Source organism: Drosophila willistoni (genome assembly GCF_018902025.1).
Source record: "Drosophila willistoni isolate 14030-0811.24 chromosome 2L unlocalized genomic scaffold, UCI_dwil_1.1 Seg139, whole genome shotgun sequence".
Classification (NCBI taxonomy): Eukaryota; Metazoa; Arthropoda; class Insecta; order Diptera; family Drosophilidae; genus Drosophila; species Drosophila willistoni.
In genome coordinates this window covers 3,502,739-3,514,586 of record NW_025814046.1, presented here as the reverse complement: position 1 = coordinate 3,514,586, position 11,848 = coordinate 3,502,739, and the positions used below count along the sequence as shown (strand labels likewise).

Sequence of the window (11,848 nt, the reverse complement as noted above, 5' to 3'; positions counted from 1 at the left end):
AGCCTCAGTAAAGCACGACGCTTACGCGTAGAAACAACAAAGCGACGCAAGTTGTGTTCCGTTTATCGTTAACGTTACCGTTACGTAGTTGGAGTTAGGAACAAGATCGACCAAAACTAACACAAAACCAAATCAAACTAAAACGAATCGAATCCGCATCCGCGCGCAACCAACCTAATTTTCTTTTTCCGCTTTAAAGCTCGAAATACTGTACTTACGGAGTTTGTTTAATTCAGAAGTTTTTTGGAATAGTGCAAAGTGAGTGACGACTTCAATGGAGTGAAGTGGGAGTGGGAATGGGGAATGGGGAGTGGGAGGAAGAATTGTGTGACGAGTGAATGTGTTGTGTATCTATTGAACTGAACTCTACAGGGCAGACGAGCTTACCAACAAACAAATACACACACACACACACACACACATACATAGGCATATATACATACATATATCTATGTACAATTTGGGTGACAGACCGAGAGAGCATAGAAAACGAGTTTTTCCCCATACGCGTTGTTTAAGTGAAATTTCAATTGCTTTCAATCGAAAAAGAAAGAAACGGAAAATATAGATACAAAGTACACACGCATCCGTCAAGGAGAGATGGTGGCCCCCCTCTGCTCCTCCAATCTATTCTATCTATAATTGTATCTACCATGTATTCTGTATATCTGTAGAATGATTCATTTACCAGGCGCACTCTTCAGAAATAATGCTTTTGAAAAACAGCGCAGTATTCAAATTGAAAGCCAAAAAGAACAGTGGCAGTGGATACTATAAATAGAATTTATTTGTTTTCATATATGTAAGACGGAAAAAGAGCAAAAAAAAAAAAAGAAGAATAAATACTGAGAAACATTTTTGCTCAGGCGCGAGGTTGCCTTTTCAACAGAAAGTTGAATCCCAAAAACATTCAAAACAAAAATTAGCCAAGTTCAAATGGCTTGAACTGCGTAGGTGTGTTGGGCGGGCAGGAGAAGCGTCACCATAACACACACTCTCCAACACACACACACACACTCATACACGTACATAAATTGGCAATTCCAGCACACATGTTGAAGTCGAAATGTATCTACATGTACATATAAACTGAAATATATATACATAAGTCTCGCCTACATTTCAATTTTTTGATTTTTTCGGAAATTTTTAACAACCAGAAACAGCAATAACAACAACACCTTCGCTTTTTTATACCCTTTGTTTAAAAAGAGTATATTAAGTTTGATCAAACATTCGAAATCCAAACAAGAAATCTTCAAGATCATACCTATAAAAGAAAAGTTTTTATGATACGACTAAGTTTACGTATCATTCGAAACTGGAGTTAAGATTTATTGATCTCAGAGATTCTTATAAAAGTTTTGGTTTGCTTGTTCATTATATTGATCAAAATCAAACGCCTTAATCATTAATCTATTTGATGTAAAAACTTGTTTGTTTCTTATAGAATTATCACTAAACTGGATACATAATAGGAGTCAATAGATAAGATATAATTCTTTTAAATTTGATCAAAATTGGATGAGTATATATAAAGTTCTCATAGGAATGATTGATCCATAAACTTATTGTATCACTAACAGAATAATTAACATATCATATTACTTCGGTTAAAATATAATTTAAAACGTTCTTTGTTGAAATTCGACTTTTTAAATAAAAGAATTTTCATTTTGATAGAGTTGGGCAAAAGCATTACAAATAGAAAGGGTATAAAAACTTCCCCAGATTCAACCTTCTGGCTTTTTCTTATTCTCTTCTACAAAACTTGTTGTTTATTTTATGTTTTGCCTACGTATGTACATATATACATACATACATATATGCTATATAGATCTCGATCTCGACGACCTGCCACGGAATGGCATTTTGCAAGTCCCGCCCCGCCCCCAACAACAACAACAACAACATGTTTCTCTCTCTAACAAAAAGTTTAATATGCTTATGAGATCATTTTTTTTTGGATGTACATATGCAAAATGCAAAACACACAAGCTCTCTCTCTATCTCTCATTCTCTCTCTCTCTTTCTCTGAGATTTGGAGATCTCTAACCGTTCTCTACTCTGTCCCCAGACGCTAAAAACGTGCTATGATCAGGCGGCATTAATTAGATTCGGCCTTTTATTTATATTATGATTTTTATGTCTCATTCTTCTTTTTAGTTGTTGTTGATTTTTTTTTTTTTGTTTTTTTATATTTGCTTACGTGAGTTTCTTGACCATATGGTGTGTAGGATTTTCTAATATGTCTGCCCTGGGTTGGGGGACATTATATTCAGTTAATTAATGCCATAGGAACCTCGAAATTTCATAAAAGGTTCAAAAGATTTTGTACGAGAACTGAATTTTATTGTCCAAATGCTTGAAATGTTTTGAAATTCATTTTCGAACTTTTGTAAAGATTATTACTTCATAAATGTTGATGTAAAACCAATTAGGGGGCTCAAATTTGACAGGTTTAATGTTTTAAAATGAATTTATTGAACGGAAACATTTTAGAATGTTTTCTCTTAAAGTGACTAAAAAGTCATTTATTTGTAAGTTGAGGCGTTGTCTTAGAAATTCGAGGTATGATTAACACTTTGAAAGTTTTTTTTTTCAAAGAAATAAATGACCAAACTCCATAGTTTCTCATACGAATTAAACTGCATTTATATTATCACGATGGTTTCATATAAAATTGGATTTGATTAATTAACCTTATTCCCACGAAGGAAAAACGTGTTGTTCTGTTTCTTCTTTATCCCAGATTGTAAACTATATAAAAATATATATATAAATTATACACACTGCGTGAACACTTTATAGAAATTTTCAAACTCTTCAAAGATCTTTATCAAACCTTTTTGATGTCAAAGATTTCAACGATTTCCTTCCGTGCTCAGGGGATTACTTTTAACGTGTTTTTTCGTTGGATGCAAAGTTTTGAAAAAGATATCATTACAACTATAGCAACAACTTTTCATATATCTCTCTCGATATTTATTTTTATGAAACCTTTCTCACAATTTGAAAATCTCTGTTTAAATAATATTTCCTACGACTTGAATTAAAGTATTCAACTAAAAATAATGTTGTAGGCTTAGCCTCCCTTTTTTTGATTTAATTAGCTATGATTCGCAACTAGTTTAAGCGGTGACGCAGTGTAAAATGTCATCTTTAGCAATGTCTTAAGATGAAAGACAACTTGAAAGCTAAAATGATAACCTGATGACTTATTTTGCTTCTTTTAGTTGACCTCGAACGAGCCTAGCCGCTAACAATAAGACTTAGCAATTATTTAAGCTAACTGTATAAATAAGATCTTACCAGTCTTTTTTTTTTGGGCAAAATTGTCCTAAATGAAAAGTGCATGGAAACTTCTTACAACCCAACAAAAAACTCTTTTGTTCTCTTATTAGGGCAGCAAATTTGTAAATTTTGTAGCATCATTAATCAAAACACAAAACTATTGTATATATGCTGTAATATTTCTCAAAAATCTATATGTATAAGGTATTTAAATTTAGTTGTCTCTGATTTATTTATTCGACTTGCCCGTGTCACTCGGTCACTTGACAGTTTTTGCGCTTATGCAGTATGTAGTTAGTTTTCATTATCAACTGATGGGAGATGACATCATCAGCGGTTCTGATGCTGGTCATCCTTGTGTTGTTGTTGTTGTTGTTTGCTTAACGAATTTTTGCATCATCTCGGTGTCTCTCGGTATCTCCTCTCAATTCATCTCATTTTGGCATCTCATAAAAAAACACAAAAAAAGCCACTCAATGAAATCTCTCTCAAGGTTATCGCTAAATTCAAACAAAACCAAACACAGGAGGGGGAAAAAAAATGCTGTCTGAGTTTTATTCCCGTCCAGACCCAGACATAAAAGGAGTTAAGGACACGCAAGATTGCGAAACCTGTTTTCCAAAGATTGCCCTTGTTGATACATATCTTTCTCTATATACACATTTAATATGTGTGCCATCTGATGAATTCTGTGAAATGATGACCACTTGTCCGATACACAGAGGGAGAGAGAGATGACTTCTCACTTAAGGCATGCCAAATGCTTCCATTTTTGTATGGGAGATTAAACAGATTCAGATCGAATAGCATAAATCGAGTGGGTGTCTCCAATGAATGAATGAATGAGAATGTTTGAAATTCTTATGAACCTTGTTGTTGATCCATGGTTACGTGTTAACAACACCCACGATCTTTTATTTTTTAAGTTACTCACAACACGTAATTGATGAATATATTAACAAATTGATTTATATGTATATATATGACGACTTTCAGCAGAAATATCTACATACATATAGAAATCGGAAATGCAGTACTCGAGCAGTTCAGAAAATTACTCATCCTCATTGAGAGATTCTCCCTCAAAATGGGGAGGACGTGTAAGTTAAAATTAACTAAATTTTAAGTTAATACACACTCAAAATCTTTCTCAACTTTTTGCAGAACGATAAGAATGCTTATGCCTATAAGAAATCATCCTATCAATACTCAAGCTCCGGCGATAATAACTTATCGTATCAGAGCAAAACTCCAACAGATCAGAATGTTGATCAATTGGATGCTCTGCTAGAGGATTTAAAGCATGAACGTCAATTGAGTACCAGAGATCGTGAATTGTTGCCAACCAATGGAGGAACATCCTATAGAACTTTGTAAGGAAAATTCTTAAATTTCTCCCCCAAACTTTTTAACCTTTACTTCATTTCTGATTTTAGGGAACGTACTGATCCTTCAACTGGAACTGTAACAAAGACCACACGTGTCATCAAGACCACCAAACATTCTGGGGCTCCTCAGCAATCGTATTTGGATGATGTGGAAACCTTTAATCCCAAGGACTATAGCACTTTGCAGTCCTCGGCCAAGTATTCGAGCTTACATCGTGATGAATACCAGACTAAAGAGAAGCCATCCTCCTATACTTTGGGTTAGTCGTGAAAGAGCGCTACAAAAATTTGAAAATTTATGATAAAAGTTCTGTTTTTTTTCCCCCAGCCTCTTCACCTAGCGGCGGTCACTATGAGAGCAAGTCAAAGATCTATGAAAGTAATCGGACCATAAATAATAATGTGGAATTATTGCCAACTCAGACTGTAAGCAGCAGCACCACCAACATTGACAAGGAATTGCAAGATATTGCCCTGAGTGATGGCATTTTGCCTGCTCCTGGCACTAAGGTGACCACAACAGTCCGTACATACACGTATGAGATACCAGCTGGTCCTGGCAGCACAACCAGCACCATCAATCGCAATGTCAATACAAATACATTGAACAGCAGCAGCTATAAACATCAACAACATGAGACTCACACCACGAATACCAGTCAAAACTATAGCCAATTGTCACCAAGTCATGTCCCACAGACGGTGGTCTACAATACGGAGAGTTATTCCACTCTGAACAAGCCCAACGATCGTCCATTGTTGACCAATCAATCGTATGAGATACGCGAACACAAGGAGACCACAACACGCGGAGTTAGTCCACAGCCGCGTCAATTGCCAGTGGTTGGATCACCAAGCAGTAATCCACCCAATAGCAGTCGCACCATTGTCTATAACATACACAAGACCGACAATGTGAATACGGTGAATGAGTATCCACCAAATCAATCAAATCAGACGCGTTATCCACCGCACAGTCCGGCTCATAGTCCCAACTATGGCATGCCTGCATCGCCGCCAGGCTTCAATCGTTATTACTACACGGAGACGGAGACATCGAATACAGTCAACACTCTGCATGGACCACCAAATGGCCAAGGACCACAGCCGGCGGTTTCGGCTCCTTTGAAACAATTGCCACCTGTCTCGGCGTATCCAGCGCAGCCACAGAATGGTGGACCCGGTTATCCACCGAATACCACCAGCTATTCATACAAATACTCATCTACGAGCAACACAAATACTACAAACAATCGTCGTGGTCCTGGTCCAGATAATTATGGCACACCATCGCCCTTCCCAGTGGATGGTGTTGAACACTATCCACCAGTTGGCAATGCCAATCCTCCCCAACGTGTGGACGATCTAATGCAATCCTTTGGCACTGTAAGTTAAGTTGCATATCCAATGGTTTTATAATCTTAAATTTCTCTTCTCTTATAGACTACAGATCATGTGGATCGTGTAGATATTGAGACTCCGGTACGGAAGCGTGAAATTGAAACCGCTGTGGCCTCGCCCAACCAGCAACATGTTCCATCTGTAAACAAGGCCGGCAAAGAGGTCTACTATCCACCTGGCCATGAGACCATTATGTTGAAGCGCGAGGAAATGCATGCGGGTTCGGCCTCAGGCGTAAGCACATCCTTCTCTGTCAAAAGACAAAGTTAACTTTGATTAACTTTTCATTTTACTTACAGGGTCGTTGGGCCAAGGGCTCTGGAATGTATGAGTACGAATCGGGTTCCAAGTCCAAGACGAAAACCAAATCTGGTGGAGCTGTGGTGCCCGTATGTCTGCCCCTCTGCTGTGCAATGCCTTGCACTATTATGTAAGGAATTCGTTTCGGGGATTCTTCGAATATATTAAACTTGTATATAGGTTTCTAATATCTGCTAAATCCTGCCCCCGACACCCCTCTCTCTCAAGAGAAAGCTAATTAACACTCCTGGGTTTGCTCTAATTGTTGTAATTTTGTTGTCCAAAATTTATATTTTTTTTGTGTATTGCTAACGTGGATATATATATCTTTGTTTGCAAAAGTCTTTTCAAATTGTCAATTAGCTATTTGTATATACATCTATATATATATATTTAAAAATTGTTGGATTTGGTTTTGCTCAAAAAACAAAAAAAAAAATATTGTTTATAACTTTGCTCAAGGCATTTACCTATGTGAAAAAAAGCTCCTAAAATTTTAAGTTTTGACTTTCTATACTAATAAATGAGCCAAGGAATTTAATTCCCCAAAAATAAATTACGAGTTCTCCCCTAGCCCACTAACCTGAGGTTAACCAACTACTTAGTCGACGTCGTTACGAAAAAAAAACCAGCCATAATTACTATCTAAATCGAATACATAATATTAAAAATAAAAAATGGTAAAAAAAAAGAAATAATAACCTGAATAATAAATCGAAATCTAACAAACGAATTTAAGTTTATGTTTGTTTTATTTGGCTTTTGTTTTGTTTTGTCTTTTATTTTTTATGATATAGTAAAAGTTTTTATATTTAGTATAAATCGTTCTTGATTTTGAATAACAATTTGCATATCACAAAAGTAATATACATATATATATATATATACTATAAGTAATGTGTATATATATATATATTGTATATATATGGTATATATATATATATATATCTACATTTTCACCTTGTAGGAATTAGGTGTAGTTGTCAAAGAGACCGAATCGAAAAACGAAATGGTATTAAAAAGAGATTTCAAAATAAAATAGGATTCAACAATTAGTATCGAAATATTACAAGAGTTTGGGGTTAAGAGTTATTAGATATTGACGACTACGGCGAGTAGAATTGTGGCTAAATTATGTTGTTTAAAAAGTATATATGTATATACTACATCATATTATAAGTTAAGTATATTGACTTGGACATATATATTCTATATATATATATATTTTTACTACCACCACATCTGTTCACTAATATTTGATCTTGTTTTCATCATATTAAATTGTCATTTTCTGTTTGTTCAGACTACTTCTATATAATATAGAATAATTAATTAATAAACAACAAAAAAAAATATATATAAATTTAACTAAAAAACAAAAACGAGCAGAGATTCTACGATTCGAGAAAGTAATAATGTCTTTTGTACATGTTATGTATTTATGTTGTCTGTGTGTGTGTGTCCGTTCAACTCTTTTTATCGGAGTTCTTTAGCTCAGCTAAATACCAGGTGAATGTTGGAAACTCCTTTATACTGTATATAGAGTATTTGATCGAGTTGATGCCGTCCATTTCGATTTTACCCATGCCATTCTGTAGGTTTTCAAAGCTAACGAATGGAATAAATGTATTATATTAATTAAAGATAGAAGTATAGAAGGAGCACCTACCGCTTGGGATTAGCCTTCTCCTTTTGATGTTTCAACATCATGTAGCGAGCTATGTTAATTGGATACCTTGATATGAATAGATTTGCATGCTTCAAACTGTGAAAGAAAAATAATAAATTTCCATTTTTGTCATAAATTGAATAGTCTGGAACATTACCGATTGGACATGTCGTCATCTTCGCCACCCCAACCAAAGAATGAGTTCGAAAAACCATTCACTGCTTGGAAGTGCTGTCTGGTCATGGCCGAGACCCCACCAAATATAGTACGATAAGGCAACCTGGCAACCATTAATGCATATTAATTTAGATGATAATCGGAGGTTTGCTATAAATTTGCTTACTTGAAATTTAGAGTGTCTATAGCCACCGACATGTGCCGGGGCTGGCGTGGACAATTGTACAGATTGCGATCATCTAAAGGCAATAGATCGACATCGTGGAATATAAAACAATCCCATTGATATAACTTTAAGGCCTCCAAGTAACCGATATTCATCATGGCAGCCCGATTAAAGGGCTTACCATTCGTTTGCTCCACAATGAAGATGCGATAGGCAATGCGTTGTTTCATTAGGAACGGATGTATGTTACGCAGGAAGACCGATAGATGAGCATAACGATCCCGAAATGGCACCACAATTGCCACATGATGCTTAGCAAGGCAATCTTCAGGCTGATAAGCACCACCTGGATGCAATAAAGGACCCAACTCGGCCTCAATAATGTCGAGTGACTCGAGCGTTGTATTCGGGGTGATTGGTCCACCATCACGGGGATCAGGATCTGTGCAGTTGACATGTAGGGGGGCGGCGGCATTTGGATTTGGCTTGTGCGTGGATAAGTCTTGTGGAATGGAAGTAAAGTTTGCCAAAGCAATCACAGACACAGTAGGAGTGGAGTTGCGGATACCCTGCTCCTGGTTTAGAACAGATGAAGGGGCCAGAGGGGCGGCGGGCAGGCCACCACCAGTCGAGTTTCTATTGTAGATATGAGCATATTTGTGGACACGTCGTATGCGAATGCTGTCAGAATGTGTGAATGAATAGATTTTACACATATATTAAGCACTAATGAATCGATTTGCTCATCCTCACCTGGCTCCATCTCCATCCGCACTCGTCCGGAAGCCCACAAAGTTAAGCAACAGCAGCAAACATACTGCGGCGCCCAGTAAGCGGAGGAGATTCACTTTTGAGATTACCATCATGGTCCAGGGATTGCATTGTTCCTATAGCCACTGCAAATCGGTCTGTTTAACTTTGCAGTGGCATATTTACATATTTTTCTTTTTCCTACTGCCCCCCTTCACTTGACAGTAATTTACTTGAGCTACCACAAACAATCGATACCACACTTAGTTTTCGATTATTATGACCCATTCACACTTGACGGCCGGCATCGATAACTTGTCAATCGGAGGTCTTTTTTAAAAAGCATTTATTTAATAATTGACTTATGTACATTAAAAAAAAGAAACAATTTGCCATATCTGTTGCTATGATAATAGCAAGCCGGCCGAAATTATAAATTGTATGCTATTATATTACCGTTGAAAACAAGTACAAACAGAACTGAAGATTTATGCTAATTGTTTGGTGAGGAACCTCCAGAGTTCCCAGCCGGGGGCAGTCGCAGAGCCTCATTGTCCTTTAGGTTAACAATCTTAAACTGATCATTAAAGGTGTACTCTATGCGTAGGATCTTGTCGTCCCCAATGCTGGGATCATAAAAGCCAGGCAGATCACACTATAAATGGAAAACAATTATTTTAACAATTAAGGCTGTCATTTGCTAACCCACCTTTGAGGACTCGTAAAGCTGCAAGGTGCCATCCTTGACTAGACATTGTATGGGTATGGTCACATCGTAAGACAAACCCGCCTGGAAATTATTTCCGCTTTCACTTAGGCATCCGTATGTAGCTCGAGTTATGATTAGACCATGTTTCAACATTTCCTCATTGAGAATCCGATTGAAAGTGCGTTGCATTAGATGCGTTGCTGCACTGGCCTCCAGTTTCTTGGCAGCCAATCGCTGCTCATTTTGTTTCTTGGTGCGCTCCACTTCAATGCTTTTGCGTTCAGCCTCCATGGGTTCCATTATGGATTTCTTAATAAAGAACCACGCAATCACTGGCGTAATGGAGGCATAGAACACAGCAGCTGGAACAATTTCTTCGCTCAAATGTATAGGGAACACATACGATTGATTTGAACGTACAATTCTGGCGGTTAAGATTAAAAATCAATATCATAACTAATAAAGATAATTAAATGATGACGAACTTACTTAAATTTTAATATAACTCCCGATGGAACACCTACTGATACTGTAGCAACTACTGAGCTATACTTGGAAACCTTTTTCTCCACTCCATACTCGCCCATGAATCCAAATGTGCCCACCCTGCATGAGATTAGACAAAAGATAAGCACTCATAATCAGGTCGTAATCAAGAAATCGTTAACCTACTTGGCCGCCAGTTTAAGCTTTAGCTCGTTCTCCATCATTTTGCGTGTGTAAGCCAAACTAAAATAGATGTGAGGAGTTCCAATCACAAAGGACGAGCTTAACGAGTACTGATCATTGGAGTGATCGATCTGTGTGGTCATAGAAGACTGTGGTCCTGCATTTAGCGTTAGGCTGCCCATTGTATGTTTGTCCAATTGTACAGCCAGGGTGGAAAAGAGGGCAGGGATTACAGCATGTTCACGGAAATTCAGATTGGTGCCACCGTTCACCGTCAGCTTAGATGTAAGAGTGCGACCACCTACATTGGAATAGATCTTTACACATTTAAATTGCCTGCATCTGTCCAACGTCGAAACGTCGTATATTTACCCTTTAAACCCAATAGGAAACCATTGCCCGCTCCGGCACAGAGCTCAAGCCATCCCTTGTTCAAAAGTCGTCGTCCAGCCACGACAAAGCCACCGCTGCCAGTGCCATTTGAGGAATATAGATTGCCGCTCATCACAATCATGTCCTTTCGGGTTATAGGAGCCTCAATCGACTGTGCAATGCTCATGGAGCCAATTTCCACCCGTGGCATCTCTGTGTCATCGTAGGGAGCAAATATCTCTGTGGCATTCACATTGATTGTGATATTACCCCGCGGATTGGTTCTTTGCTGAAGGCGACGTTCGGCAGCCGCCTGCGCTAGACGTTCGTACTCCTCTCTAATCTCAGCTGGCGTCCTGGTGCGATGTACTATTTCCCAGCCCTCGGTCTTGAGACCCTTCACACCCACCGAATCGTAGATGGCTCGCTGGTGGGGATCGGACAACACTTCATAGGCACGTTTAGTGCGATTGAACATAATTTCCGCTTTCTTTTTACTCTCCGCATCCAAATGCTTGTCCGGGTGGTAAATGCGGCTTTGCTTCCGATAGGAAGTGTTAATCTGGTCGGCGGTGGCCTGAAAAAAACATTGCATTATATTTAAAATCCTTTTTAAAAAATATAATCAGGGTCATGAACTTACATCCCGTGGCAGGTTCAGAAATGTATAGTAGTTCTCCTCCAGTTCTCCATCCGATTCGTTATCAGAAGGCATATCTTATGTGACCAATCAGTCAGCTTCGCGGCCCAAAAAATCCAACCGCCTTTATGTGCGTAAATTTTGATGTAAATCACGAAATTTTTGGAATACTATTTACGCAATGATATCTCGATTGTTTGACTGCACCAATGTTCAGGCATGTGTCAAAACCAGGGTTGCAGACACCAAAAACCGGCTATCAAACATCGATAACTGATAAGACTAAATGCCCCATGCACACCAATAAACTCAA

The 11,848-nt window shown here is 37.8% G+C and overlaps 3 protein-coding genes across 3 annotated transcripts; 1 reads left to right on the top strand and 2 right to left on the bottom strand.

Moving 5' to 3' along the window:
- The first annotated feature begins 13 nt into the window (after window positions 1-13).
- Window positions 14-7,116, top strand: LOC111518703 (mucin-5AC). Its single transcript, XM_023176114.2, has 7 exons — window positions 14-258; window positions 4,291-4,394; window positions 4,459-4,667; window positions 4,731-4,942; window positions 5,011-6,068; window positions 6,126-6,317; window positions 6,383-7,116. Exons 2-7 carry the CDS (start codon window positions 4,323-4,325, stop codon window positions 6,515-6,517), a joined length of 1,878 nt encoding a protein of 625 aa, XP_023031882.1. The 5' UTR covers window positions 14-258; window positions 4,291-4,322; the 3' UTR covers window positions 6,518-7,116.
- Window positions 7,117-7,778: 662 nt separating this feature from the next.
- On the bottom strand, window positions 7,779-9,380 carry LOC6638325 (beta-1,4-N-acetylgalactosaminyltransferase bre-4). Its single transcript, XM_002061294.4, has 5 exons — window positions 9,149-9,380; window positions 8,396-9,076; window positions 8,210-8,332; window positions 8,053-8,148; window positions 7,779-7,991 (listed from the first exon to the last, which is right to left on the bottom strand). Exons 1-5 carry the CDS (start codon window positions 9,259-9,261, stop codon window positions 7,850-7,852), a joined length of 1,155 nt encoding a protein of 384 aa, XP_002061330.1. The 5' UTR covers window positions 9,262-9,380; the 3' UTR covers window positions 7,779-7,849.
- A 195-nt stretch (window positions 9,381-9,575) lies between these two features.
- LOC6638313 (dnaJ homolog subfamily C member 11) lies at window positions 9,576-11,749 on the bottom strand. The gene is made up of 6 exons (XM_002061295.4): window positions 11,539-11,749; window positions 10,896-11,472; window positions 10,527-10,824; window positions 10,344-10,460; window positions 9,855-10,278; window positions 9,576-9,800 (listed from the first exon to the last, which is right to left on the bottom strand). Exons 1-6 carry the CDS (start codon window positions 11,608-11,610, stop codon window positions 9,639-9,641), a joined length of 1,650 nt encoding a protein of 549 aa, XP_002061331.1. The 5' UTR covers window positions 11,611-11,749; the 3' UTR covers window positions 9,576-9,638.
- Window positions 11,750-11,848: the final 99 nt, after the last annotated feature.